Source organism: Canis lupus, chromosome 5 (genome assembly GCF_048164855.1).
Source record: "Canis lupus baileyi chromosome 5, mCanLup2.hap1, whole genome shotgun sequence".
Classification (NCBI taxonomy): Eukaryota; Metazoa; Chordata; class Mammalia; order Carnivora; family Canidae; genus Canis; species Canis lupus.
The window spans coordinates 59,235,879-59,261,881 of NC_132842.1; the positions used below are offsets into that span (position 1 = coordinate 59,235,879).

At 54.1% G+C, this 26,003-nt stretch overlaps 2 protein-coding genes across 7 annotated transcripts; one reads left to right on the top strand and one right to left on the bottom strand.

Moving 5' to 3' along the window:
• Positions 1–307: 307 nt before the first annotated feature.
• On the bottom strand, positions 308–15,061 carry USB1 (U6 snRNA biogenesis phosphodiesterase 1). 3 transcript variants are annotated; one of them, XM_072826924.1, is made up of 7 exons: positions 14,904–15,061; positions 13,528–13,694; positions 11,571–11,754; positions 5,072–5,125; positions 4,208–4,313; positions 2,455–2,538; positions 308–1,379 (listed from the first exon to the last, which is right to left on the bottom strand). In XM_072826924.1, the coding sequence occupies exons 2-7, from the start codon at positions 13,637–13,639 to the stop codon at positions 1,275–1,277; spliced, it is 645 nt and encodes a 214-aa protein (XP_072683025.1). In that variant the 5' UTR covers positions 13,640–13,694; positions 14,904–15,061; the 3' UTR covers positions 308–1,274. The 3 variants fall into 3 exon arrangements, with proteins under 3 accessions (XP_072683025.1, XP_072683023.1, XP_072683024.1); XM_072826922.1 differs by lacking the exon at positions 14,904–15,061 and adding an exon at positions 14,517–14,698; XM_072826923.1 differs by lacking the exons at positions 2,455–2,538; positions 14,904–15,061 and adding an exon at positions 14,517–14,693.
• ZNF319 (zinc finger protein 319) lies at positions 14,788–21,559 on the top strand. Of its 4 annotated transcripts, none has more exons than XM_072826920.1 (3): positions 14,788–15,196; positions 16,810–16,912; positions 17,661–21,559. In XM_072826920.1, exon 3 carries the CDS (start codon positions 17,913–17,915, stop codon positions 19,671–19,673), a length of 1,761 nt encoding a protein of 586 aa, XP_072683021.1. In that variant the 5' UTR covers positions 14,788–15,196; positions 16,810–16,912; positions 17,661–17,912; the 3' UTR covers positions 19,674–21,559. The 4 variants fall into 4 exon arrangements, with proteins under 4 accessions (XP_072683021.1, XP_072683022.1, XP_072683020.1 ...); XM_072826919.1 differs by lacking the exon at positions 14,788–15,196 and adding an exon at positions 15,438–15,690; XM_072826921.1 differs by lacking the exon at positions 16,810–16,912.
• The last annotated feature ends 4,444 nt before the right edge of the window (positions 21,560–26,003 follow it).

Here is a 26,003-nt window from a genome sequence, read left to right on the forward strand (position 1 = left end):
GTCAGGTCTGAATGTCTTCGCTTACAATGATGAGGGGCGTGCACCGTTCCCCACCTCCCACCTGCACACCAGCCACAGACCCCGCCCTGGGCTAGATGTGGTCTGTGCCACTTCTCTGGTGTGCACACCTGGCAGGCCGGGTGACTGTCATTTTACTGAGGCATCACCAATGCCTCTCACGGCCACCTTAGAAGCCATAATGGGGACTCCCAAGAGTGCCCCATGCTGTGAGGCACGCTGGAGATGGTGGGGACAGAGCAAATTCATCTTTTCACCTAGCTGGACAGAAGCAGTCCCAAGCAAAATGCAAAATTAAAACAAATTTTTATTTGAACATAACTGAAAACTGGCACATAAAAATCTTTCTCGATCACCAGAGATGCAAATGACAACTGAGAGGACTGGTCTTTGGCTCTGGTGAAGGCCTGGTGGAAAATAAAAGCCCTGGGCAGCTCCCCTTCCTCTAAGCTCCCCCTCAGAATGCCTGCAGCCCACGGCAGGAGGCAGTGGAAAGAGAACTGGGGGAAGGCGCCTCTCTGCCTCTTTGGGAAAGCCGATGAGAAGTGAGAAGCTGGAGGTCACAGAGCGTTGGAGGCCTGGCTTAGAGCCACCAGCCAGGCCAAAACGAAACATCTGCTCCCAGCTCCCCAGGCACCTGGCTGGGGGCGAGTGGGAGGCAGGGGTGGGGAAAACTGATGCAGAAGCACAAATGAGGACTCTGCACCTTGGCTCTGAGATGGCCTCTGTTGGCCATGGAGGTGGGCGCGGTACCAAAAATAAATAAATAAAAGCGACCCGCTTCAGGAAGGGAGGGGACAGACCCATTAAAGCACACGGTGTCCAGTGTGAGTGAGCAAAGAGCCAGGGCAGGATGGTTTTAAGAACCCCGTGGAGGCCAATGGCATCCAAATGCAAACAGCTGATGGGGGAGGGGTAGGGTGTGAGAGAGGGGCTGTTTGTTGGAGGGCTACCGTGGGGATTCTGGCTGAGTCTGGGTGGGCTCACCGGGTGACCCTCACTTTATTCTGTGCCAGGCAGGACCACAGACCTGGAACTAGGAAGCCCAGGCTGCCCTCTACTGGTGATTCCTGACAATGACCACACAGCCAGGTGAGACCTGCAGCCCCAAACCACCGCCTGGTGAGAACCGCACCCAGGGACCTCGGTCAGGGCTGTGCTCCAGACCAGGCCTCCAATGGGAGGCTGGGCGCCTCCCCAGGGACTAGAGCTGGTTCCTCCATCTCTGCCTGGCTTGGGATGAGGGTCTTTGCTGCTCACATCAAAGGCATCGAGAAGAACTTGTTTCCAGACTTGCAGCGGACCTGCTCGGCATGGGCGCGCAGCACCATCTCGGAGTCTTCAAACTCATCCACGATATTCTTCCACCGGGAACCAAGAAAGGAGAGTCATATTAAGGCGAATCAGGGACCCAAAGGGTACTGCAAACAAGACCAGCCTACTAAAATCCTTCAGGGGTTCGGCACTTGTGGAGGGAGACTGAGGGCTTGGCAGGCCCCAGGCTCTTGCTTGGGCATCTCGTCTCATCAGCTCTGCAATGTGAGGTTGGTCCTATCATCCCAACTTTGCAGAGGCGGAAATGGACACTCAGACCCAATAAAACTGGAATGGGGACCGGGTCCACATGAGCCCCAAACCAGGGCTCTTTGCCCCTACCGCATGATTAGGCCAAGAGCAGAAGCAGCTGCTTGCTGATGGCCCAGGGGCTCTATCCTGTCTGGACACACTGTTTGGCTTGCAACATGTTTAAGAAAAATACACATTAAAAAAAAAAAAAAGAAAGAAAGAAAAAGAAAAATACACGTTAGTGCCAACATTTGAAAATAGATCGCACATAAAAATCTGGACTTTTGGCCTCCTTTGAAAAGCAGAAGTGCTAGCGACACTAGGTCCACATTCCCCACTCCCTCCTCTCCCAGAGGTGGAGGATCAGCTCCTCTGAAGGAACTGACGGGAAAGGAAATGTATCGCTCACTTATCAAAATAGGAAGGCTACCTGGGGCGGATGCCTGGCCCGTTTTACTCATTTCTAACACCTGCCAGGCCCGTGGGCAGCAGCGCCTTTGACCCCTGCGCGAGGGACTAGGGCTTCAGGAGGGGCCTACAGCACTCTCCCAGATCAGTGTCATAGAGCAGCGCTTCTCAAAATTTAGCATGCACACAAATCCCTAGAGATCTTGTTCAAATGCAGTTCTGATTTCTTAGGTCCAGGTTGGGGCCAAAGAGGTCTGGATTGTTAATAGGCTCCCCCCGGGGGCCGTGGCCACGGGGCTGCCCTTTCAGTAGCAAGGTGAGGTGAGGGGGTCTCCTCCCATAGGTTCTGGTTTGCACACGTAATCATCAGGGCCTGCCAGCAACCCTCCGCTCCCCAGCATGCAGCTCGTCACTCCTGGTGTGCCATGTGGCACCCTCTGTGCTCCCGCACTGGGAATCCACCTGTAGTTCCTGCAGGCACTGCCCTTCAAGCTGGAGATGCGCATCATCCACACACCAGGCCAGACTGATGTGGAATGAAGGGGCCTGTGGAGAAACAGCAGGGAGGCAGCCAGTCACTTGGATGCCTTGGCAGGTCCAGACAGGATGGTAGGTCCATGACAGTTGTCACAGTATCCCTGCTGGAGGCCTGGCCCTCAGTGTTGATCAGTGTTGGTTCCCAAGCACTTTCTACAGATAGATAAACTAGCTCTGGGTTGGCCCCGGCTCTGGACTGAATTGTGTCTGTAACCTGCTCCCCCCACTGCCAGATGTGCCTGCTGAAGCCTCAATCTCCAGTGTGATGGTATTTGGAGATGGGGTCTCTGGGAGATAATTAGGTTTAGATGAGCATATCCAAGGGGGGGGCCTTGTAATGGGATTCATGCCTTTATGAGAGACCACAGAAAGCTGGTTTCCTTCTTCCACCGTGTGAGGACACAGTGAGAAGACAGCTACCCATGAGTCAGGAAACGAGTCTGCACCAGAAACTGACCACGATGGCACCTTGCTCTTGGGCTTCTAGGATCCAGAATTGTGAGCAAATAAACCCCTGTTGTCTAAACCACTCCATCTATGGTGTTTTGTTACAATGGATTCAGCTAAGACTGTCTGGCTTCCAGAGGCTTTCCTGTACACAGTCATTAAATCTGGGACCTGGATGAGAATGCAGGCTCCAGCTCTATTTTCTGATCTAGAACAATTCAATAGATGACATACTTTCTAAGATGAAACGAACAAAACCTAAAATGTCTAAAATTATAAGCAGTAATCTCCACTGAAATTCATATTCATATGCCTCAGTTTTTTTTTAAGATTTTATTTATTCATTTATGAGACAGAGAGAGAGAGAGAGAGAGAGAGAGAGAAGCAGAGACATAGACAGAGGGAGAAGCAGCCTCCATGCAGGAAGCCCCATGTGGGACTTGATCCCAGGACTTGGGGATCACGCCCTGAGCCAAAGGCAGATGCTCAACCACTGAGCAACCCAGGTGTACCTCAGCTTGTTTTTTTTTTTTTTTTTTTAAGATTTTATTTATTTATTCATGAGAGACACACACACACACAGAAAGAGAGAGAGAGAGAGAGAGAGAGAGAGAGAGGCAGAGACACGGGCAGAGGGAGAAGCAGGCTCCATGCAGGGAGCCCAACGTGGGACTCGATCCCGGGACTCCAGGATCACGCCCTGGGCCAAAGGCAGGCACCAAACCGCTGAGCCACCCAGGGATTCCCCCCTCAGCTTGCTTTTAAAAAGAATGTATCAAGCAAAACCAGGAGCCTTTCAAGGACCCAATGTTCAGTTTGGAGTTTCAAATACCGCCAGAGGGCATGGTGTGAGGTGCAGGAAGGTATGTGGAGCTTCAGCTTCTCCTGGTGTGTCAGTTTTTACTAAAAAAAGATTGGGAGAACCACTACTTCTTAAAAAGTATGTGAACACGGATCCACATGGAGCAGAACGGGTAAATCTTATGTATACTGAAGATATAACAAAAGAGTCCTATGAAGTGTTGGATTTTTCAATGGGCAGCACCTGACTACATCTTGGACTTCTCTCCTCCCCTCTCTCATGGAGGTGGGTGTCCTCAGAAGGCTGGCATTAGGGACACTTTGTGTGGGCAAGTTCTGGAGGGCTCTTAGGTTTGCTCTAACAAGGCCTCCTTCGAGGATGGTTTTACTCCACTTTGAGATAGGCCAGTGGAGAGCAAGAGGCTGTTACCTGGTAGAAAGTGGTGAGGTCAAATTCCTCCATGACTCTGTCTACCTCCGAAACGAGGTCCAGGAACTGGTTGTGCCCTGAGGTGACCTCGAGCCCAATAAAGGTCCTGTGGAAGGCAGAAGTGGAGACAACATGGCATGAGATGCAGCCCCTGAGGATGTAAATCATCCAGGCTAGGGGTGGAGGAAGTGACCAGGAGCAGTCAGGTTGGGGCCTTGGGTTCTCGCCCTCTCTCCTGGTTGCCTGGCCTGTCCGCCCTCTGAGCTGGATCTTTCCTCTGTCCATAAACCTTCCTTCCTCGGTTCTAACCACACATCTCTTCTCCTTCCCAGGGGTTCAGATCTTCGACGAACTCCTTCACCTGCCCCTGCCACGTGTCTATAACACTCAAGCTTTTGCGGCCCCGCTCTCCAGCATGGCTTTGCTCCAGAGTCTGGACCCTTTCTTGGGGACATGGCTCTCGGGTGCCAGCTACCTTCCCCTCAGCTGTCACACATACTTTCTCATCTTTATTTTTAAAGATTTTATTTATTTATTCATGAGAGACACACAGAGAGAGGCAGAGACATAGGCAGAGGGAGAAGCAGGCTCCATGCAGGGAGCCTGATATGGGGCTCGATCCCAGGATCCTGGAATCACAGCCCTGAGCCGAAGGTAGACACTCAACTACTGAGCCACCCAGGGATCCCTCTACTTATTTTTCTTAATGAAAGGTTCCAATTTGGGAACAGGTGCTTTTATAGTCAGAGCACAAACAGAAAAGCACAAACAGAAAAAACTGGGGCAGACAAGGCTGGAAGCAAAACACCCTTTCAGTCTTTACTTCAAAGAATCTTCTGGAAGCAACTAGACAAGGAGACCCACCTGGTTTTCTCTTGATTGGTATAAATCTTTACCCGGTTGGCAGTAAAGAAGAATCTGGAATTTAGAAAAGTAGAGACCATGTTTCAGGAATAATAATAATAATTTTAATTCCAAAAAAACATTTATATTAAAAAGGAGTACTTGGAAAACAGTTAACTCATTTCACACTTCTTTTTGTTACCCTGTTATATAGGTGATATAACTGAACCCTAAATATTAGGGCTGAACAAGGCCTTACCATAATCACCCAGTTGAAGTAACACAGAGCTTCAATGAGAACCAGCAAAAGTTTTATTAATGGCAGTTCATCCCAATGAACATTTTGAGACTATTTCAATTTTACTGATGGGAACTGAGAAACTCATCAAGTAGATGATAGCAGATGAACATTTCCCACGTACCAGGTGCTGAGCTGAGGGCTTTGTGGCGATGAGCTAAGGGAATCCTCACACAACTCTGTGATGCAGGCACTCTAACTGTGCCCATTTTACAGACATGGAAGCTGAGGTTAGGGGAAGTAGGATTTGGTGATCTACAATCTTAACTTCAGTCTGATTCCAAAGCCCTTGCTGTCACCTGTGATGCTATAATGAAGGGAAATGGGTCTCTGCTGGTGTGAAGACGGGGCAGAAATACCTGCCCACCCTCATACCCACCCATCCCTCAGATCAGTTACACAGGGCACGAGTTCAGCCAGGGAAGTGCCTTCATTCTGGCCAGTTCCGGCTCTGTTCTCTGAGACACTAGGAGATCTCAGAGGGACTCACTGGCTTCATGCCCTTAGTGGACCAACATGGCAAATACCATTGCAGGGAATGATCACTTACGGCCTGGGCCAGGTTTCCATGTGATGGGACACAACACCCCAGCACGCCGGGTAAAATCTCACAACTTGTCCGGGGCTTAGAGTCCGCCAGCTTTTGGCTTCCCCATCAGCCCTCAGCCTCCAAATGTATTCCTTTTGGGGAAAATATAAGGGACGACAGAACCAGCAGGAGCGTGGTTAAGTGCAGCATTTCCAAAGAGTTCTGCAGGGACCTGACAAACGTCCTGAAGTGGACATTGGAGGTTTGTCCCCAACCATGAGGGTTCATTTTATGAGTCAACTTGACTGGGCTAACGGATGCCCAAAGGGCTGGCAAAACATTATCTCTGGGTGTCTGTGAGGACGGTTCTGGAAAAGATTAGCATTTGAATTGGTGAACAGAATAAAGCAAATGGCCCTCCCCAGTGTGGAAGGGCATCATTCAATTCACTGAGGGCCTGGACAGAACAAAAATGGCAGAGGGAAGACAAAGTGGCGCTCCCACTCTCTGCTTGAGCAGAGACACTCACTTTCTCCTGCCCTTGGACACTAGACATCGCCTTTCTCAGGCTTTTAGGCTCTATGGGGACTTACACCATAGAGTCATCTCCCTCTCCCCCAGCACCCCCCACCCCCCACCAGATTCTCAGGCTTTTGGACTCAGACTGAATGATACCACGGGCTTTCCTGGTTCCCCAGCTTGCAGATGGCAGATTGCAGGATTTCTTGACTTTCGTAACTGCGTGAGCCAATTCCTATAATAAATCTCTGTGTATTTCTAGCGCTGTCTCCATCTCTACCCTATTGGTTCTGTTTCTCTGGAGAACCCTCCACAGATTTTCGTACCAAAAGTGGTTCTAAACCAGGATTTTAAGGTTGAATTTTCTGAATTGGTTCTGAGGCTTCTGGAATTGGCTAACTTGATTGGATTCAAATACACGGCTGACTTCTTTCTAGAAGTAAAGAGAGTGCTGGTAGTCCATGTGGGAACTGATTATAGAGACGTGTAAAAAATCTGCACTGCATAATCCCAGTCAACCATTTATTAGAAGGAGCCAAATGACCCTCTGTATGAAACTTTCAAACAATTTGGGGGAGAATGTGGGATATAATTACATTGGTTGGTTGCCCCTCCTGTCTCACTGGACAAAGTGGGAAAAGAAAAAGGTGAGCTGGGGACTTGAAATCCCAACTGAAGCAGCATAAAAGGACCTAGGAGCCTCTAGGTGTGCTCTGAGGGAGGGCCTCCGTCCCCGTAGCCTCAGGGCTGGAACTGCTGAGAGCAAAGGTGGAACCACATCCTGTGATTGGCTGAACTATGACACAAGTTGGACTCCTAGCCCTGTAGGGTGTTACACTTCCAATAAAGACACTGCCTGGGAGAGACTGGGATCCTGCAAGTTGGAATGCGGACACATGGGAAACCCTGCGGAAGCTGAAACACCAAGCCCCTAAATTCTCCCAAACTTTCTTCCTCCCCCCCAACAGTGGCTCCCACCTCAGTGGCCCCCCAACAGTGGCCTCCCACCTCAGTGGCCTCCCCCAATAGTGGCCCTCCACCAACAGTGGCCCCCTCCCTAGAGTTGCCCCCCCGCAACAGTGCTGTGGGCCTTTCGGCCTCCATCAGAGTGGATTCATCTGGCACCACCAGAGGACCAGGTAACGACCCCCCTGAGGCAGTTACCCTACAGGAGGCTGGCCAGTCTCCTCAGGACCCACCGCCGCCACCCCTCCTTGCTTCTAGGCCTGTAACGAAAGTCCTGGCGGACCCCTAAAGGCAACAAAGCATGACTCGTGAGGAGATGTGCCATGCCCCAAATACTTGAGTTTTTGAAGCTACGGGAGCAGAAATCCAGGGGCCTCGTGTGGTAATGGATATTAAAGGTGTGGGTTAATGGTGCAAGTGTCGTAAAGATGGATCAGGCTGGATTTCATTATGCGGGCTCACGAAGCAGAGACCAGGCATGAAGGCTGCACTCAGGGAGTGAGAAAGGGGATCTAACAGTTGGCTAGGACAGTTGCCTGAAACGTGGACCGAGAGGCAGCTCCAGAGACGAACAACCCCCCTAACCCTGAACTGAGAAGCTAGTGTAGTTACCATGGTAGGCAACGCACCAGAGCAGTGATCGGGAGAGTCTGACTCAGCAGACTTAGGCACTGGCTAATTGTCGTGGTGTCCCTAGAAGTGAAATAAATGGGAAGCCTACTAAACTCTTACTTCATCTGTACAAGCAGAAAAGTTCTACACAGGTGATCAACATCTAACTTGAATAAAAAAAAAAATTACGGACCCTCAATTTCCAGACTTGAGCCAGTTTATGGACCTAAAACTCCTCGAATGAAGGGGAGGTTGGGTCCCTTTGAAGAAGGACCCTGGTACACTGTTAAAAATTTATACTATTCATCTTTTTCCTAGTCTTCTCAAAAGGGACCTATGGCCTTGTGGCGGAGTAATTATGCATGAGAGAAAAGGAAATAATCAGACCTTTTGGGAACAACTGGCCCCTGGCTCTGAACTAATTCTGGGAGACCAAAACATCACTGTGGCCCTCCAGTCGGAGTAGGGGCTCATGGAGGCCAGATGGCCAACGGAGTTTCAGCTCAGCTCTGTCTTGGTCCCAAACCCACCCTGTGGTTACTCCTCCAGTTCTGAATGCATAATTAAAAGACACACTCAGTAGCTGGCAGAGTCCCCACCTGACCTGTGGGCCAGGGTGATTATGGTTAGGAGTGCCAAGTGGAAGCCACCAGAACTGCCTCTACCTAGGAAAGTAGTAATTCAAAAGCAACACTCCATCCCTGGACGAACTGCAGAGATCGGTGTCACCACTAAGGACTTGAAAGATGAAAAGGGCAGGGGCAGGATTCCCACATCTCCATTCGATTCTATCTGGCCTGAGAAGAATACAGACGATCTTGGAGAATGACAGTGAGTTAGAACAAGCTTAACCAAGTGGTGACTCCACTTGCAGCTGGTGTTCCAGATGTGGTTTTATTGCTCAAGCATATGAACACGTTCCCCGGTTTCTGGTATGTGGCCATCAGTCTAGCAAATGCATTTTTCTCCAGCCCTGTCCATGAGGCCCAGGGTCAATGTGCTTTCAGCAGCTGAGGCCAGCATACACCCCTTCACTGTCCTGCCTCTTGGGTATATCATCTCCAGCCCTATGCCATAATTGATCTTGCAGGTTCCATCACCCTGTGTTTACACAAGACATTACATGGGACCATTACATTGATAATCTGTTGATAGGACCTAATGAGTGAGAAATAGCAACTACTCCAGACTTCAGAGAATCCAAAAACACCAAACAATACTCCATCTCCCAGGAATCCTGTATTGGACGGTTGCTCTCCTATTTTGTGCTGGTGGAGCGGTGTCTAATGGGCTTGGCCAATCAGAACACAGCATTCCTTCAGGTGCAGCAACAGAATCATGTGCGCTGTCCACTCTTGGTCACAGGCTCAGACAGACAAATTTGAAGAGGCCACCTAGTCCGGCTTTATCCAGGCCACGGGGTAGGAAACACCATGCACTAGCAGGGGAGCATCGGGGGAGCCTACTCTGATCTAGATGCTATTTTCTGGTCCCAAATGGAGCAAGAAGATAAGCTTCATCTGTGCTCCCCAGGGACCATTATCTCTAGGAACGGCCCTCGGGCACAGTGTCCAGAGGTTCCAGCGAGGGACTTGTCTGGTCAAAGAACCACTGCATGCAGAGAAGCCCAGAGCCATGGCCTCCCGCCAGAGGTTTCATTCACTCACAGTCTTTGCAGCCCAGATGCCTGCAGTATATGACAAATGACAAATCATTTGGGCCTAAAAAATGTGGCCCCAGACAGAGCTAACATTCCACATTTATCCAGAGAACAGAGCTGGAAGGAGGGTAACTGAAGCATTCTCACATAGAAGGGGAGAGGGTTTTGTTAACTCAACTGACAAAAGCAGAGCACGTTAGCCAAGGTAAACCAATCAAAGTTGTCCCCGCAACTTTTGCTGAAGCTGTTAGAAGATGATTGTCTCCAAAGGCTGGCAGCCTTGAGTTGCTGGTGGCCTTCTTTGCCATTGTGAGAATGAAGCTCGCACCAAGAAGGGCAGGGGTAAGAGATGGTGAGAGTGTCAGGTACCATCTGACATCTGGTCACCCCAATCCACTCACTCATGAAGCTAGTGTTACTTCTGAACTTTTTAGTTATACCTATCAATTCCCCCTCAGTTTAAGCCACTCTGGGTTGGATTTTTGGTGTCTGTGACTAAGGGAGTCCTGATGAATATATATATTGCACAGTAAATTTGGTAGTGGAGATTAAAAACAAAACAAAACAAAACAAAACAAAACAATACACGGAGGGGAGAGATAAGCTGAATGAGGTGGAGAGATAAGCGTTAGCCCTGATTCTCTGGTTGACTAAATTGGAGCAAATCCCTTCCTCCCCTGGCCCTTAGAAAGGGCTGAACCAAATGGGCAAGCAGTTCCCTACCTGGGCAGAGTGAGTCTATAGAATTCCTGGGCCTGAGGCTTCCTGGGCTGTGGGGGTAGGGCTTGCACCAGAAGACTTCTGTTTTCTTTTACACATCCACACTTCTAGGCTTTTGGGTAACACCTCATTTCAAGAAGGAGCTCTGCAAATAAAACCACCCCCTGGATGGCTTTTTAGGTTCCTTCTTCTGAAACCAACATTCTGGATCCCTCTCTCCTCCTGCTCAATCATTCAAAAAATACTCATGTGATGCCTACAGTCAGCAAAGTATCTGGAGAAGACGTATAGGGTATTCGGAGAGAAGGTGCATGCCTGGGCCTGCAGGCCCTTGGCTCCCAAGGGGGAGATGGACATGGGAAGGACTGGATATGAATGAAATGAGCACAGTGGTATAGACAGCACAGCATGGGATGATTCCTGGGACTGAGGAATTCTGGGGGAAATGCCAAATCAGAGAGCTACAATGAAGGAGAAAGGCTTTGACCTGGCCAGGTACAGGAGAAAGGCACTCTGGTAGGAAGAAGAGATGTTAAAAATTGAGGAAGGAAAAGTCTTAGGCTGGCAAACAAAATCAGAGGCTGGGTCCAATTCTGATCCTCCAAGTGCCACGCCAAGACCTGCACGACCTCATTTCACTCTTGGAGTGAAGCTACCACTTTTTTATCCCCCCAGAAAACACACGTTTACCCGTACACTGCGGAGATGGCCCTGGCAGTCACAGTTCAAAGGCCCCTTTGCCCAACGAACCCCAAGCTCCAAGCTGCCCTGACCAAGGCAACCGGCCTGGGAAGTGTGGCACCAAAGGCAAGTAGAAGGCAGAGTGTGAGGGAGGACCAGGGCTGTTGCAAGATCAAAGACTGATGCTGGTGAGCGGGGGGCCATTGGCTCCAGGGCAAAGGCCACTGGACAGACCCTGAGAAGGGATGAAGATTTGGATGACTCAGGGAGTGGGGTGCAGAGGAGGGCGCCAAAGCAGCTCCCTGACCTGCCCATAGGTAAGGACGCAAGGCTTCCAGAGCTTATGTGGCATGTCCAAAGTTGCACAAAACGAGGTAAAGAGCAGGTGGCTCCAAGAGATGTTCACTGTTCTAAGCTTTAGGTCTGGTCTGCTGGCTGGGGTAGTACACCCACACCTACACCCCCACAGTAGCTTAGGACAGGAAGAGAAGCCATGCAGAGGAGATGAGAGGCAGAGGAAGCACTGGGCACTCACCGCTGGAAGGAGGCCATGCGGTCTTTCAGAGCCTGCACAAAGGGGAGGATCCAGTGATGCCGCAGAACCACACTCTGGGACAAGCTGAGGTGGAATGCGTCCATCTGGACCAGCCGGGGTACGTATGTCTGTGCGTGGGGCAGCAACACATCAAGCAGGTCCAGGAACTCCTCCCTGGTTTCATCTGGAGAGAAGAGTGGATAGTGGGCCATTCTTTTAGCCAAGGTGGTGTGGCTGAATGAAGAATTCCAGAAGGCAGAGAAAAGATTTGTTACTCTGGGTTTTTTGGGGAAAATTACTTTGACAGCAGCCTAGCTGTATGTATCTTAGTACAATTTTATGGTTATAGAAGTAACACACATATGCTCATTGTAGACAATTAAAAAAAAAAAAGGAAATAATAAAAGGAGAAAGCAGGGCCCCCGAGATCCTATCACCCACAGCAGCAGTCTCCAAACTGTTGTGATCACCTGGGCCATTAGTCAAACAAACCTGCACGCACACCTCCATTAAACCAGTATTTATTTATAAATTACAAACATTCACGTTACAAAATTATGTCCATTGCAAAATGCACACTCCTGAGAATGGAACTTTTATTTATTTACTTATTTAAAGTTTATTTATTTTTTTAAAAGTTTATTTATTTTTTAATAATCTCCACACCCAATGTGGGACTCGAACTCATAACCCCGAGATCGAGTTGCATGCTCTTATGACTGAGCCAGCCAGGTGCCCCAAGAACAGAAACTTTAAGAAGATTCAGATAAAGAAGTTCTAATACTTTTCTTCCAGATGGATCATCTTAACCTCCTCCCCCGGGGGCATACACCCCACTTTCAGGATCACTGCTCTAGAGATCAAAACTGTCAGAAGTGGACACCTGTCTCGCCAGCCCCCTCTCAGTGCAGGTACTAGTATATACATTTTATTTACTGAAAATATGAGACTGTACCATTCGAACTGTTCTTCCACCAGCTTTCTTCATGTAACACTACATGCTGGATAGTCTTCCTCTCAGGGCAGAGGGCAAGCTCATGATCACAGCTCCACAGTAATCCATAACTTACAGGCTCCTCTTAGACATTTAGAATCTCCTGATAAACGTTTAGAATGCTCCCGACTTTTCAGAGAAAAAGAAACTACAATGACCACCACTGTATGCTCATATATGCTGCTACTGCTGCTTCTTTTTTTTTTTTAACCAGACGTAGTACTGGAGCTGCGTGGTTAACAGTCTGCTCACACGCACCGTGAGTCACTTTTTCCAAATGCCCTGGTGAACAGGCAGTAGAGGGAATCACTCTCCTTCTGTGGATGGGGAAATGGGGGTTCTAAGAGTTGACCTGATCTAACGTAAAGTACTAAGAGCCACCACCTGCTCTGTGCATTGTGCTAAGAGCTTGACATAAATGATCTGATTTAATCTTCACAAAAGTTCTAAGACATACAGATTTCTATAATCTCCATTTTAGAGGTAAGCAAAGTGAGGCTCTGGGAAGTCCAGTAACTTAATAAAGGGTGCTCAGAGTAGTGGGTGGCGAGGTCTGACCCCTAAGCTTGGGCATTTTTTTGCCTGCCACTCACTCATGAGGGCTGGGGGTGAGAGGCAAGAGGGGGACCTGGCCTCAGCACATCTAGCACATCTTAGAAAAAAAACCTGTCAGTCATTCTCGCACTCCAGGATGGCCTTGACATTCTGCTCTAGATCCTTCCCTAGTCACCCTCCTCATGAGTTGGAAAACACTATATCAAGGGTTAATAAAAAAATATTTCAGGCAACAAATTTGAACCTGAAAACAAGTTTACAGAAAAATTCCCCAATTCCCTCTCTCTGTTAAGTCCATCTCCCTCCTACCCTCAACATCAGGGGTTTCTGGCTTCTTCCTCCTGATTGGGGCACCTATCAAGAGGCATCCCATCAGTCTCAGGCACTCGCCTTTTACACAGTACTCACACGGCACATAGACGTGGGTGGCCCAGTTGCCCCGCTCGTGGGGGAAGGTGCGGACCCGGCCTCCATGCTTTTCAGGGTCATCCACAGGCTCCTCCTCTGTGTCCAGGAACATGTGCAGCACGCTGTCCGGGACTGGCAACCTCTGGCTGGGAAGTGGGCTCTGGGCACTGCAAGAAAGAAAAAGAGAACGTGCAAATTTATCCTCCTAGCATCCTCTACCTCTGCACCTACAACAAAAGTCATAACCCTTTATCCAGGTGCCATAGGCACCTTCTAGATAACCACAAATCTCTTTCAGTGGTACTGTCTCACTGGGGTCTCCCAACAACCCCCTCGGAGGCCGACTTTAGCTGGGAGCGTGGTTCCCACAGGAAACAACTGGGCAGGCAGCAGTGTGTGGTTCAGAGGTCACATTCCCTAAGTGGACAAGCCTGAACTGGAGTAGAAGTGCTTTGGGGTCTTGAGCAAGTCACGTGTACTCCGTGGGCCTCAGGGTCCTCATCTGTAAAGTGTACTTGACAGAGCTATTGTGCGATGGCCCGGGTACTGCTGCTTGAAAGGCACTCCTCAAAGCACCAGGCGTGGCACCGGACAACTGAAGCTCCACGCAGTCCGACTTCCACGGCTTGGTTCACTGCCAGGTGTGCCAGCCCCAAGCCTGGCGCGGGGCGGGCGCTCCATGAGTATTTACTGGATGAATGAAAACACTCTCCAAGGGAGGAAACAGACCCAGGGCGGTGCCGTGGTGCTCGCCAGGAGGTCCAGGCGGCCAGCGCTGGGGGCTGGACCCAAACCCACGTTTCCTGCCTCCTAGCCTTGGCCTAGCCAGGTGGGAGCACCTGGGGCCGTGTCCGGGGCTGTCCTCCGGATCCTCCTTCCCTGGCGGGCCGCCCCGCACCGTCATCGCCCCTTTCCCCCCAGACCCTCGGGTCCCGTCGGGGTGTCGCGCAAACCAGCAAGCTCCCCAGGAAGACCTCCTCGCTCCTTACCGCCCGCAGCCTCCAGCACCCGGCTGCGCCTGGGCCCCGGCCCCGGCCCCGGCCCCGGCCTCATCCTCCGAGCCGCTGCTGCTGTAGCCCACCAGGGGCGCCGCGCTCATGGGGCCTCCTCCAGCACGACGCGCAGCGACCGCGAGCGCCCGCCCGCACCCGGAATTCCGCCGCGCCGGAAGTGCCCTCCGGGGGCGGGGCCCGGGCTAGCTCCGCCCCTGGGCGGGGCCGGAGGGCGGGGCCCGCGAGACCCCGGCGGGACTCCCGCCCAGGCCGCGCCGTCGGCCGGCTCGCGGCGCCTCGACGGCTCCCTGCAGCCTCCCCGAAGCCGCCCGCCTTCCCCCCAGCCTCTGTGCGCCCATTTCACAGATCGCCCCGGGCCCTGACCTCTGTGCGCTGCTCTGTCAGCCATCCGCGACCAGACCTCCCTGGGTCAGCGGCCGGCGCCCGAGGCCCCGCGGAGACCCCTGCCCTCGAGGCCCGGGCGGGATCGGCGGCCCGGGAGTCCCCTCCTCAAGCCGGCCCAGGTCCGAGCCCCGGGGCCCGCGCTCCTAAGAGCAAGCCGAGCAACCAGAGGCGAGTCCGTTCCGGGCGCTCCGAGGGTCTGGGAGGCCCGCCTGGCGAGCTCGGGCGTCGGGCCGCCGGTCGGGCCGCGGGACCCCTCCCCCAAGGCCGAGCAGGTGGGTCGGAGCCGGGCGCCCTCCCGGGTCCGCCGCGCGTGCGGGCAGGGCCCCTGGAGAGCCACTCCGCGCGCCCGGCTGTCCGCCCCGGCCCGGCCGCGGGGTCCCCGGCAGGGGGCGGCCTCGCTCCGCGCCGCCCGCTCCTCCCGCAGCCGCCGCCGCCCCGGCCGCCGCTCCTCCCCCGGCCCCGCCTCCCCGGCCCCCGCGCCGCCCGCCCGTCCGCCGGTCTCTGCAAGGCCGTCGGTCCGTCCGCCCGCCCTCCCGGCGCTCCTCCGCCCTGGCCCCGCTAGCCCGGCCGCGCACGTCGCCTCCTCGGTTCCGGCCGCCGCTAGCCCGTGCCCCGCCCCCGGGCCGGCCGCCGCCGCTACTCGAGGCCGGGGATTGGCAGTGCGCGTAGGCCGCGCCGCCGCCGCCGGAGCCGGAATAAAGGGGCGGCCGAGAACGCAGCCGGTCGCACTCGCCCCGCGCCTGACCCCGCGGGCGGCCTGGAGCAGGTGAGCGGCGGGGCGCCCCGGGCTGCGGCGGGGGCCCACTCCCGCGCCCGCCGCACCCGTTCCCCAGCCGGCCCGCCAGCCTCCACCACCACCTCCCCCGCTCCGGCCCGACCCGGCGGCCTCCTGAGCTCTGGGGCGGCCCAGGCCAGCCTGGGCGGGTCGCGACTAGCCGGGCCCAGCTGCGGCCCTGGGGCCTTCGTCGGCCCAGTCGCCCGCGGGGCCGGCCCGAGCGCCGGAGAGGCCCGGCCACCACCGCGGAGGGCTGACAGCAGGCAGCCCCGCTGGGCCGCTGGCAGTGCCTGCGGGAGGGGATCGCCTTTCATTCGGTTTCCCCGGGGAGGAGGCAGGGCTGGCGTGGGGCGCAGGTGGGGGCCTCCCTTTGCCTCCCTTACCCTAATCTCTCATTGCGGAATGGTCAGAGAGGTCTCCGGGCCGCACCTTCCTGGAGAGGGCAGGGGTGGGCGGCCGAGCTGGGCACGCAGGGTCTAGGACCCTGGTTCTGGTCTGGCAGCCATTCATGCCGCGGGGGGGGAAAAGCACCTGGGTTGGCGCGCCGGGACCTAGACTGTGCTCAAAGGAGCCCCTCTTCCTTCTTTCCTGGGGAGGCTTCCTACCTGCTTGCTCAAGCAACCTGCTGCATCTGCCCCCGGCAGCGGCGCCTTTCCTCCTTTCCTTCCTGGAGGATGCTGTGGATGACAGTTTTTTACCCGAGTCTTCGGTTTCTGTGGCAGAACAGTTAGAGGCACGGCTGGCCTGTGAAGGCATCCCCTTTCCCCCCCTCTTTCCCTCAGGAGAAAACTTAGAAACTTTTCAGTGTTTGAGGCAGAGGAGCTGGAAACCTGAAAGTGGGTTGCATGTAATTCTAAAAGTTCCTCCCTCTCGCTGTCATTACCTTATGCTGCCACAAAGTGGTGAGTTAGAGATCTGCCTGGGCTGGGTGTTCTTTACCTTCCATCGATTACCCAAAATGTTATAGAGTTTTGGAGCAAGGGAACAAGGTCATCTCTGGAAAGGCTGTCTTTTCCAGGTTGTCCTGGGAGCAGGAGAAATGCTCTGTGGTTAGCATGCTACTTGCCACATTGCTGAGGCAAACTCCTAATTGCCTACTTTTCCCTGCAGGGAATCTTCCTTGGCACGGTCAGATTCAGAAGATTTAGGAGTTTTGGCTGCTCTGGGAGTTAACGAGAGTGGGGATGTTCTGCTGTGGAGACCTCCAGCCTGGGTGGGTCTCTGGACCTATCATCCAACCCCCATCATACATTGGCTTGGGTCTCTGCAAGGCCATCCTAACTATTGTGTGGAGTGAGAAACAGGCACATAATCAGGATAGAGGGCCTGGGGATAGTTGAGAGGGATGTCGGTCACCCTTCACAAAGTAAGTTTTTTGAGATAGTCCTCATTTCCTGTAGTTGTTTTAAATATTGGCTGCCTGAGGCCTTTTGCTATTTGGGCCCTCAGGTCTGGGAGGCCTGATTCTCTGGCCCAGCAGGCTCTTACCCTGAGCAGCAATGTGCTGGGTTGAGATTCAGGCAGCCAGGGGAGAGGAGCTGGAAGGCCTTGGGGAATCCTCCACCAATGCCTCTCTGCTTTTATCTAATAACGTATTGGGCTTCCAAGTAAGAATTTTATTTGCAAAAAAAGTCATGCTGCTGAAATTGGTTTGGACGCCATGGCCCTCTTTCTTCCTTTGGAGCATGAGCTGAATTTATGACTTCTTCGTATTATGGGCAGACCATCGCAGACCCTTATCTGTGAGATAGTTGACTAAAGAGAGCTGGCGGTAGGCTGGGAAGCTGGGAGGCTCCCTGAGCCACCAGCAGACTTCTTTGCTCGGGTATGAGGAGAGCTGGTCTTCCAGCCCTGAACCCCCCTCACTTCCCTGATGTGGCAGTGGTGTGGGCCAAATGGAGAGGCCCAGGGACCAGCTGCATATCCCTGCCTCAAGCTCATGATTTTTCTCTTCTTTCCAGAACCAATCATCCCGGAAGGCAGAGCCCGTCTGGCATTGCTGGCACCTTGCCTTGGAGAGCTCTCCCATCCTGTAGGCAGAGCCTCGTAGTCTGTGTTGGTTAATGACTTGGGCCGCCTGACCCGTCACTCTTCTGTGCCTTGTCTGAGGTTCTGGTCCATACCTGATCCTGGGCAGCTTCTCTGTGGGTTGGATCACCTTAAGTGGGAAACTGAAGCCATTACTCTCCAAACCCTGTTTCATCTTCCCAAGCATGTCCGAAAGCTGGCAGCAGCCGCCACAGACACAGCCACAGCAGCCACAGCCACCACAGCCTCAGCACCACGCAGAGCCACCTCCGGCCCTGGCTGAGCACACACTGCCCCCAGGCTCAGCGGAGAACCCCCTGGGCTGTGCCGTCTATGGCATCCTCCTGCAGCCAGACCCTGGCCTACAGCCCCCTCAGCATGCGCCCCTGCAGGCAGCAGGTGAGCCAGGCCCCAAGTGCGGTGTGTGTGGTCACGACCTGGCACACCTGTCCAGCCCGCATGAGCACCAGTGCCTGGCGGGCCACGACCGCTCATTTCAGTGCACGCAGTGTCTCAAGATCTTCCATCAGGCTACTGACCTGCTGGAACACCAGTGTGTGCAGGCGGAACAGAAGCCTTTTGTCTGTGGTGTCTGCAAGATGGGCTTCTCGCTGCTCACCTCGCTGGCGCAGCACCATAGTGCGCACAGCGGCACGAGTGGCCTCGTGAAGTGTTCCATCTGTGAGAAGACCTACAAGCCGGCTGAGGCGGCTGAGCCAGCCGCCACTGCTGCCACCTCCCTGCCCCCGGCGCCCCCGCCGGCTGCCGTTGCTTCTGCCACCGAGCAGGCCGACAAGCCCTACAGCTGCCCCATCTGCCAGAAGCCCTTCAAGCACCTGTCGGAGCTATCGCGGCATGAGCGGATCCACACTGGGGAGAAACCGTACAAGTGCACATTGTGCGACAAGAGCTTCAGCCAGTCGTCGCACCTGGTGCACCACAAGCGCACGCACAGCTCCGAGCGGCCCTACAAGTGTGCGGTCTGCGAGAAGACCTTCAAGCACCGCTCTCACCTGGTGCGCCACATGTACGCACACTCGGGTGAGCACCACCTGTTCCGCTGCAATGTGTGCGAGCTGCACTTTAAGGAGTCCTCGGAGCTGCTGCAGCACCCCTGCACGCCAAGCGGGGAGCGGCCCTTCCGCTGTGGCGAGTGCCAAAAGGCCTTCAAGCGGCCATCGGACCTGCGGCAGCACGAGCGCACACACAGTGCCGAGCGGCCCTTCAAGTGCGACCTGTGCCCCATGGGCTTCAAGCAGCAGTACGCGCTCATGCGGCACCGGCGCACACACAAAACGGAGGAGCCCTTTAAGTGCGGCCTGTGCGAGAAAGGCTTCGGGCAGCCTAGCCACCTGCTCTACCACCAGCACGTGCACACCCTCGAGACGCTCTTCAAGTGCCCTGTGTGCCACAAGGGCTTCGACCAGTCGGCTGAGCTGCTTCGGCACAAGTGCCTGCCAGGCGCGGCTGAGCGGCCCTTCAAGTGCCCCGTGTGCAACAAGGCCTATAAGCGGGCGTCGGCCCTGCAGAAGCACCAGCTGGCACACTGCTCGGCGGCCGAGAAGCCCCTGCGCTGCACCCTGTGCGAGCGCCGCTTCTTCTCGTCCTCAGAGTTCGTGCAGCACCGCTGCGACCCGGCGCGCGAGAAGCCGCTCAAGTGCCCGGACTGCGAGAAGCGCTTCAAGTATGCGTCCGACCTGCAGCGGCACCGGCGCGTGCACACGGGCGAGAAGCCCTACAAGTGCCCCAACTGCGACAAGGCCTTTAAGCAGCGGGAGCACCTCAACAAGCATCAGGGTGTGCACGCCCGGGAGCAGCAATTCAAGTGCGTGTGGTGCGGCGAGCGCTTCCTGGACGTGGCCCTGCTGCAGGAGCATAGCGCCCAGCACAGTGCGGCCGCAGCCGCTGCAGAGGGCGCCTACCAGGTGGCTGCCTGCCTGCCCTGAGGGTGGCCCTGAGTGCGCCAGCGCTAGGCTCCCCCCACCACGGTCCCCGCTCCCGGGTCCACCCATTGAACCCTCCCCCTTCTTCCCACCCCTGTCCTCCCCGGCTCGGTGGTCTGAGGCCCTGGGCCTGAAGACAGTGGGCGTTGGGCTGGGCAGTTGCAGGGTGTGGGTGCCTGGCATTCCTGGTTTTGGGCGGGAGGTGGTGGTTGGGTAGCCAGATTGCTGTGGCTGAACCTGATCCCAAAAACCTCTTTCCCTTTATGGGATTCCTTTTCTTGAGAGCCATCAGCCTCCCTTGTCTCTGGGGGCAGGAAACCAGGCTGGAAGTCAAGTGGCCTCTCTTTACCCCACGGAGGAATGGGTGCTGGTCCAAACTTCCCAAACTCTTTAGCCTAACTAGGAACCAGATAGGTTAGGAAAGAAGACCATGGTCTGGGACAAGGGCTGGGTCCTATAGGTAGGCTGGATATAGGGCATCCTACTTCAGGTTGCCATTTGATGAAGGCCAGCTTTGTGATGCAGTCCTGGGGACCACGAGGGCGGACGGTGAGCTGCAGGCCTCTCTGCTCCAGCTAGGGGCAATGTGGCCTCCCGGGTTCCCACAGTGAGACATACAGGAGAGCTGCACAGCTGTGAGCTGGGGCTGCTTGGAGAGAATCGGCCCAGCCAGAAGGGAGGAGGCAGAGAAATTCTCCCGTGACACACTCAGCCAGGGACAGTGCCATCCACAGGGAAAGGACGAAAGGCAGCTTTTGTAACATTGCTGTTCAGAAAGCACCCCTCCTACCTTTGCAGCATGGTTCCAAGCTCTGGGGAATGTGTTCTCAGCCAGACAGCACCACTGTAGAAGAGATTGTTAGATGTTAGACCACCTTGGTGCCTGGGAGGAAGCAGGGCCAAGCCCACAGTCTTACCAGTGGATGCACACAAGTGTCTTCCCCCTTGAATGTGTGAACCAAAGTGTCCAGGCCTGGCCTCAAAAGCTTGCCCAGCTCTATTTCTGGGCCAAGACCAGGCCTGGGCACCCAGGGTGGGGAGGTGAATGAAAGGACTCTGAACCACAGTACTCTCCCTAGACCATGGTCTGGCTGCTGGCCTGGACCCCAGGGGTCTTGCACTGCCAAGATGCCCTGGATGACATCCAGTGACTTCCAAGGCTGGAGATTCTCTCTGGGGTCCTTCTGGGGTCCTTCTAGGTCTCTGCCTGCCCACTGGGACTCATGGAGTTGAGAGTGTCTGGGGCGATAGGGAGCAGGCCAGGGAAGAGGGCTGTGAAGGAAATCCATAGGTGCCTGGAGTTGAGGGAACTCGACTGGCCAGTGGGGGGGGGGGGGGCATCCCTTGGGAAGCCCAGAGGACCTTTATTATTAAAATGATTCTTTTGAACCCAGCTGTGGCCCTGCCCTGCTCTCTTCCAGCCCTCCTTGGGCGTGGGTCTTGAAAGAAGACTTCAATCAGTGCTCGCACCAAGGGCCCGGAGGAGCAACGAGGCCTGCCTTGTCTCGCTCTCGCCTTGAGAAGGCTGAACAGCCCACATCCGCCTCCTCTATGGGACTGGACTCCCTTCCTGTGCCTGCAGAGAGGGGCTGGGCCTTCCCCTTGGTGCTGGCTCTCAGTTCACAATGCCTCAAAAGACACGGAACCCAGGCCGACAACAGGCCCCAACTGCTAATTTTTCCCTTTCCTTTTGCTTTCTAAAAGCAGTTGTTATACTGTTCATAACATTGTATAGTTTAATTTCATGTCATTTTGGATCTTATATAAAAATGTGAAAATTTTGATTTTTAAAAAGAATGACTCCATTTTAGATAGCCCCTTTTGATGTTAATATATAGTGAGTCCAATGTATGCTTTAGAAGTAAAGACATTGACCATCACAGACCAAAGCACTGCTTGTTCTGGTCATTCTTCCACTGGGGAATGATGGGGCATGGAGAAAGAGAGAAGTGCAGGCTAGGGTGGCAGGCTTGGGATTGGGACATAAGGCTGGGTTTGAATCCTGAGTTTCGAATGTTCTGGTCATATTGCTTTGGGTAAGTCACTCAACCTCTTGGGATTCAGTTGCCTCAATTGCCTTGCTTGGTTGCTGTGAGAATTGATGGCATCATGTTTGGAGTTCCCGGTGGGGAAGCTGTGAAGGCGCTGACAGTACTCAGGGCCTTAGGGAATAGGCCAGCAGCCTCTTGACCTGCTAGGGGTCTAACTGCAGCCCATGCAGGGGGAGCCGGGCTGGGAGGGACAGGCAGCTTGTGGTCAGAAGTCGGGAACCTGGCCTGGTAAGTGTGAGCACTTGCTCTGCCCCGGTGGGAAGCCAGGGCTTGCCTGGAGCAACAGTGGCCTCAGCCAGATGCCCTGCCCCACGGGGTTGCCTGCCCTCGCCCCACTTGTACTCATGCTGTCACATGGCCATTCCATCTGTGGGTCCAGCCAACCGCCTCCCTTCTTGGCCTTCCAACCCACCTTTCTTCTGTTCTGCCCTAGTCCCCCAGTGGGTGAACTGTGACTCATTTCTCAAAGGCGGAGATGTGGAGAGAGGGAGAAACAGTCTCCCCAGGTCAGGACATCTGAGAGCCAGGGGAGGGTGCTTAGGAGGGTGGTCAACACCCTGGCCTGGAGGTGAGGGGTGATGAGAGTAGAAAGTCAAGAGGACAAGAAGCTGCCCATGCCACAGGGAGCTCAAAATTAGGTGCAGACGGATAGTGGAAAGGGTAAGGGGGACCCTAGATGTGACCTGGACCCCACAGTCCCCTTCTTCCCTCTGTGTGAGCTCATGGGAGGACTTCCCTTGAGGATCTGTGTGTGGGTCCTTCCTACAGGCATCCACTTGTCAGCCAGGCTTCTTTTTTTTTTAAATATTTTAATATATTTATTCATGAGACGCAGAGGCAGAGAGACACAAGCAGAAGGAGAAGCAGGCTCCCCACAGGGAGCCTCATGCAGGACTTGATCCCAGGACCCGGGGATCATGTTCTGAGCCAAAGGCAGATGTTTAACCACTGAACCACCCAGGTGTCCTGTAGGCCAGGCTTCAATCCTGCCCTCTTTTCTAACTGAGTGACCTCAAGCAAGACCCACCTACCTTGCAGAGACTTCTGGAAAGCACTGGCATGTGTTTGGTACTCTAGGGCTTCAGGTTCCTTTCCTGAATGGACAATGGTCTAAGTGTGCCTGGGGCAGGAGGAGCCCAGGCCGGGCATGGCTGAGCTCACATGGAGCCTGCAATGACTTTCTCTTCCTCTGTGCCCATCCTCACCTCTGCCTGCAAAGCAGTGGGGCTCCTACAGCCCCCACTTGGCCCTCAGGCTCTGGCCTCCAGCCTGCACTAAAACCAGGGCAGTGAATGGAGCCTGAGAGCCTGGAGGTTCAGGTTCAAGTCCTAGTCATTTGATAAAAAGTGACCCCAGGCACTCTGGGGTCTTGAGGCCTCAGTTCCCCATCTGAAGCAGAGGTCTTGACCCTGATCTCTAACGGTTCTTAGAGACCTGACACTCAGATTCTGGGAGGGTGACAGGATCAACCCTTGTCTCCTCTTCCTCTCCCAGCCCCTCCTGGCCTCCAGCCTGTAGTCTTCCTGTCTCAGTCTGGCTTCAGTTGTGATAGAAGGAGCACAGACTGGCATAAGCAGCTGTTGCCTGCAGCTGACTGCACCTCCCACCAGTCTGCCTGGGAGCCCCGCCATCTCCTGAGTCCCATAGCCGATGTGAGCCTACCTCTTGTAGAGCCTAGCATTTTCACGAGGGGACTTCAGACGTTGTGATGAGGGGTGTAGACTAGTATTACCTCCTTTAGTCTGGGGAATTGTTCCCTTTGCTCCAACCACTGACAAGATAGGAAGAAGGCAGTACCTTGGGGTGAGAGGTGACATCTGGATGACAACCAGAGCTGGGAGGAGCAGGAGGAAGAGGCTGACATAAGCCTCCCAGTTTGGAGTTAGTAACTGGGGAGCGTGAGGGCATAGTGAAATGGCCTGTGTGAAGGGTTTGGCAGGTAGTGGCCACTCGGGAGAGCAGAACTATCAGAGGTTGAAAGTGGGAGGGAGCCGGCCTAACTCTTCCCTCTGACAGTCAGGGCTCTCCCCACCCCACCCTGACACCCTATGCATAAGACCTTTCCCATCCACCAGCTGGTCAGAGCCTCATACCATCTCCAGGAGACGGGCAGGGCAGACCTGAGTATTCCCTTCCGGCTGACCCTTTAGAAGCCCTGGGGCTGCCCAAAGCCACGTAGTTGGTGACAAAAGATGCCTGCAATTTCGGGGGCTGGCCCGGTGGGAACAGACAGAGGGAAACGGGACAGCCCTTGGGTCTGAACCTCACAGGCCTCCAGCTCCGGCCGCTGAAGTCTGGGGCTCTGGTTCCACCCCACTCTTTGCGGGTCGGGAAGCTGGGCACAAGGGCTGGGACCCGTGCCGGCACGCGGTCTGGCCAGGGGAGCAAGAGCGCTCTTCACCGGCTGGCAGAGGGGGCGGCCAGCCCTCTGGTGGGCCCTGGATTCCTTGAGGGATTAAAGCAGCCGTGCTCTGTCTCCCATCTGTGCAGAGGCAGCTTTGTAAAGAGCCTAGACCTCCTCCTTAGACGCCTTTGGGAGTCTTCTGTCTCCAGCCCTCCATCCTCGCTTCTACCTCCCTGCCTCCTTCCTGCCTCCAGAGCAGGCCACAGACAAGAAGACCATGGGCTGCCCAGGCCTTGGACATCTGCCCAGGGCCTCCCAGCCTGGGCCAGGCTCTGCTGGTGATAAGCTCCACAACCCATCCTCAAACGGGTGCTTTCTTTGTTCCTTGAGGCTCAGACCTCCAGGAAAAGCTTTGGCCGCATTGATTTTCACAAATCTACAAAGACTCCGAGGCCCAGTATGCCCCATCCCCCTCAGGGCCCTGAGAAGGAGGTTGAGGAGAGGGGTGGAGATTGGGGGGCACCCGCAGGGTCTCCCTTTTCCCTGTGTGTGCATCTCCAACCTAAATCTGCATTCCCGCCTTTGTTCCCCAAGGGCTGGTACTGCAGGGCACGCAGCTAAAACTTCAGAGGAGAGAGCATTGAAGTTTTCATGTATCAAAAGGTAGGGTTAGAAAGGTCAGAGCTTCTGATTTGTAGCACAAAATATTACATGTGAGTCCTCCCTGACCCTCACCCCACCCCTGATCCATCCCCATTGCCAGCCCCAGGCCCTGGGTGTGTTTCGTGTGTTACTTTGTAACAAACATAGCCATTGCTTTGTAGAAGTTGTTTCATTTAGTCTAGATCTGTGTGTTGGTTCTGGGTGGTCTCAGGCCCCATTCTTGAGCCCTGCTGTTCACTCAAAGAGATAAAAAAGAGCCTCCAAGTGCAGTATTTCCTTAGAGACAACTGTGGGCCAGAGGCTAGGAATTGTTCTGTAGGCCTGGGGAAAATCGGTGGGGGGAGGAGAAGGGAGTGCTTGAGAGAGGACTTTCTGGAAGAAGTGGCAGGATTTGGGTAGGAATAGATGAGGAAAGTATTTCTGGTGGGAGGAAGGCTTTGAACAAAGGTGGGGAGGCAGACAAGAGCCTGGGTGTTCAGAACAGCAAGGAGGCGGATGGTGAGGTTTGCGTTGGGGGAATACATTGAGGCTCAGGGCCAAGGAAGTGGACTGGGTGACTGACCGGGAAGACCTGTGGGTGAGCCCATGGAGGCTGGACTGTTCCCAAGGTAGTGGGCCATAGGGAGGATTTCTAATGTGATCTATTTATGATGAGTCAAGATCTCCTGAGGCTGAGGGGACTCCGAGGCCAGGAAACAGTGGCCCAGGCTTGGTGGGAATGGGGCTTCTGCCAATCTCTTGGCCTCCAGTTTGATCTCTTGGCCTCCATGTCCCTATCCCCAGGAAGCCCCATCTGGTTTCCTCTCCACTCTTGACTCGAATCTCTCTCACAGCTGGAAGCCAGTGGAATGTGGTGGCTGCAAGCTCAAGGGTCAGGTAGGCTGGCTTCAATTCCCAGCTCTCCAATCACCAGCAGTATGACCTTGGGCCAGTCACTTAACCTCCCTGAGTCCATTTCATCATCCATAAAAGGGGTCTGAAATTATCCACCTCACGGTGTCTGTAAAATGCTTAATACATTACCTTGGCTGAAAAAAATATAAAGTGCAGGGGTGCCTGGCTGGCTCAGTTGAAAGAGTATGTGACTCTTGATCTTGGGGTCTTGAGTTCGAGCCCCATGTTGGGTATAGAGATTACTTAAAAATAACAAGAAAAAGTGAGTACTTAATAAGCCTTATTAACACTCATCTACTCTGCATTTCCTTTATTCTTGGGCACACATTTTTAGGTCTGTGGAATCAGGATTCAATGTACAACTGGTCACAAGAACCCAAT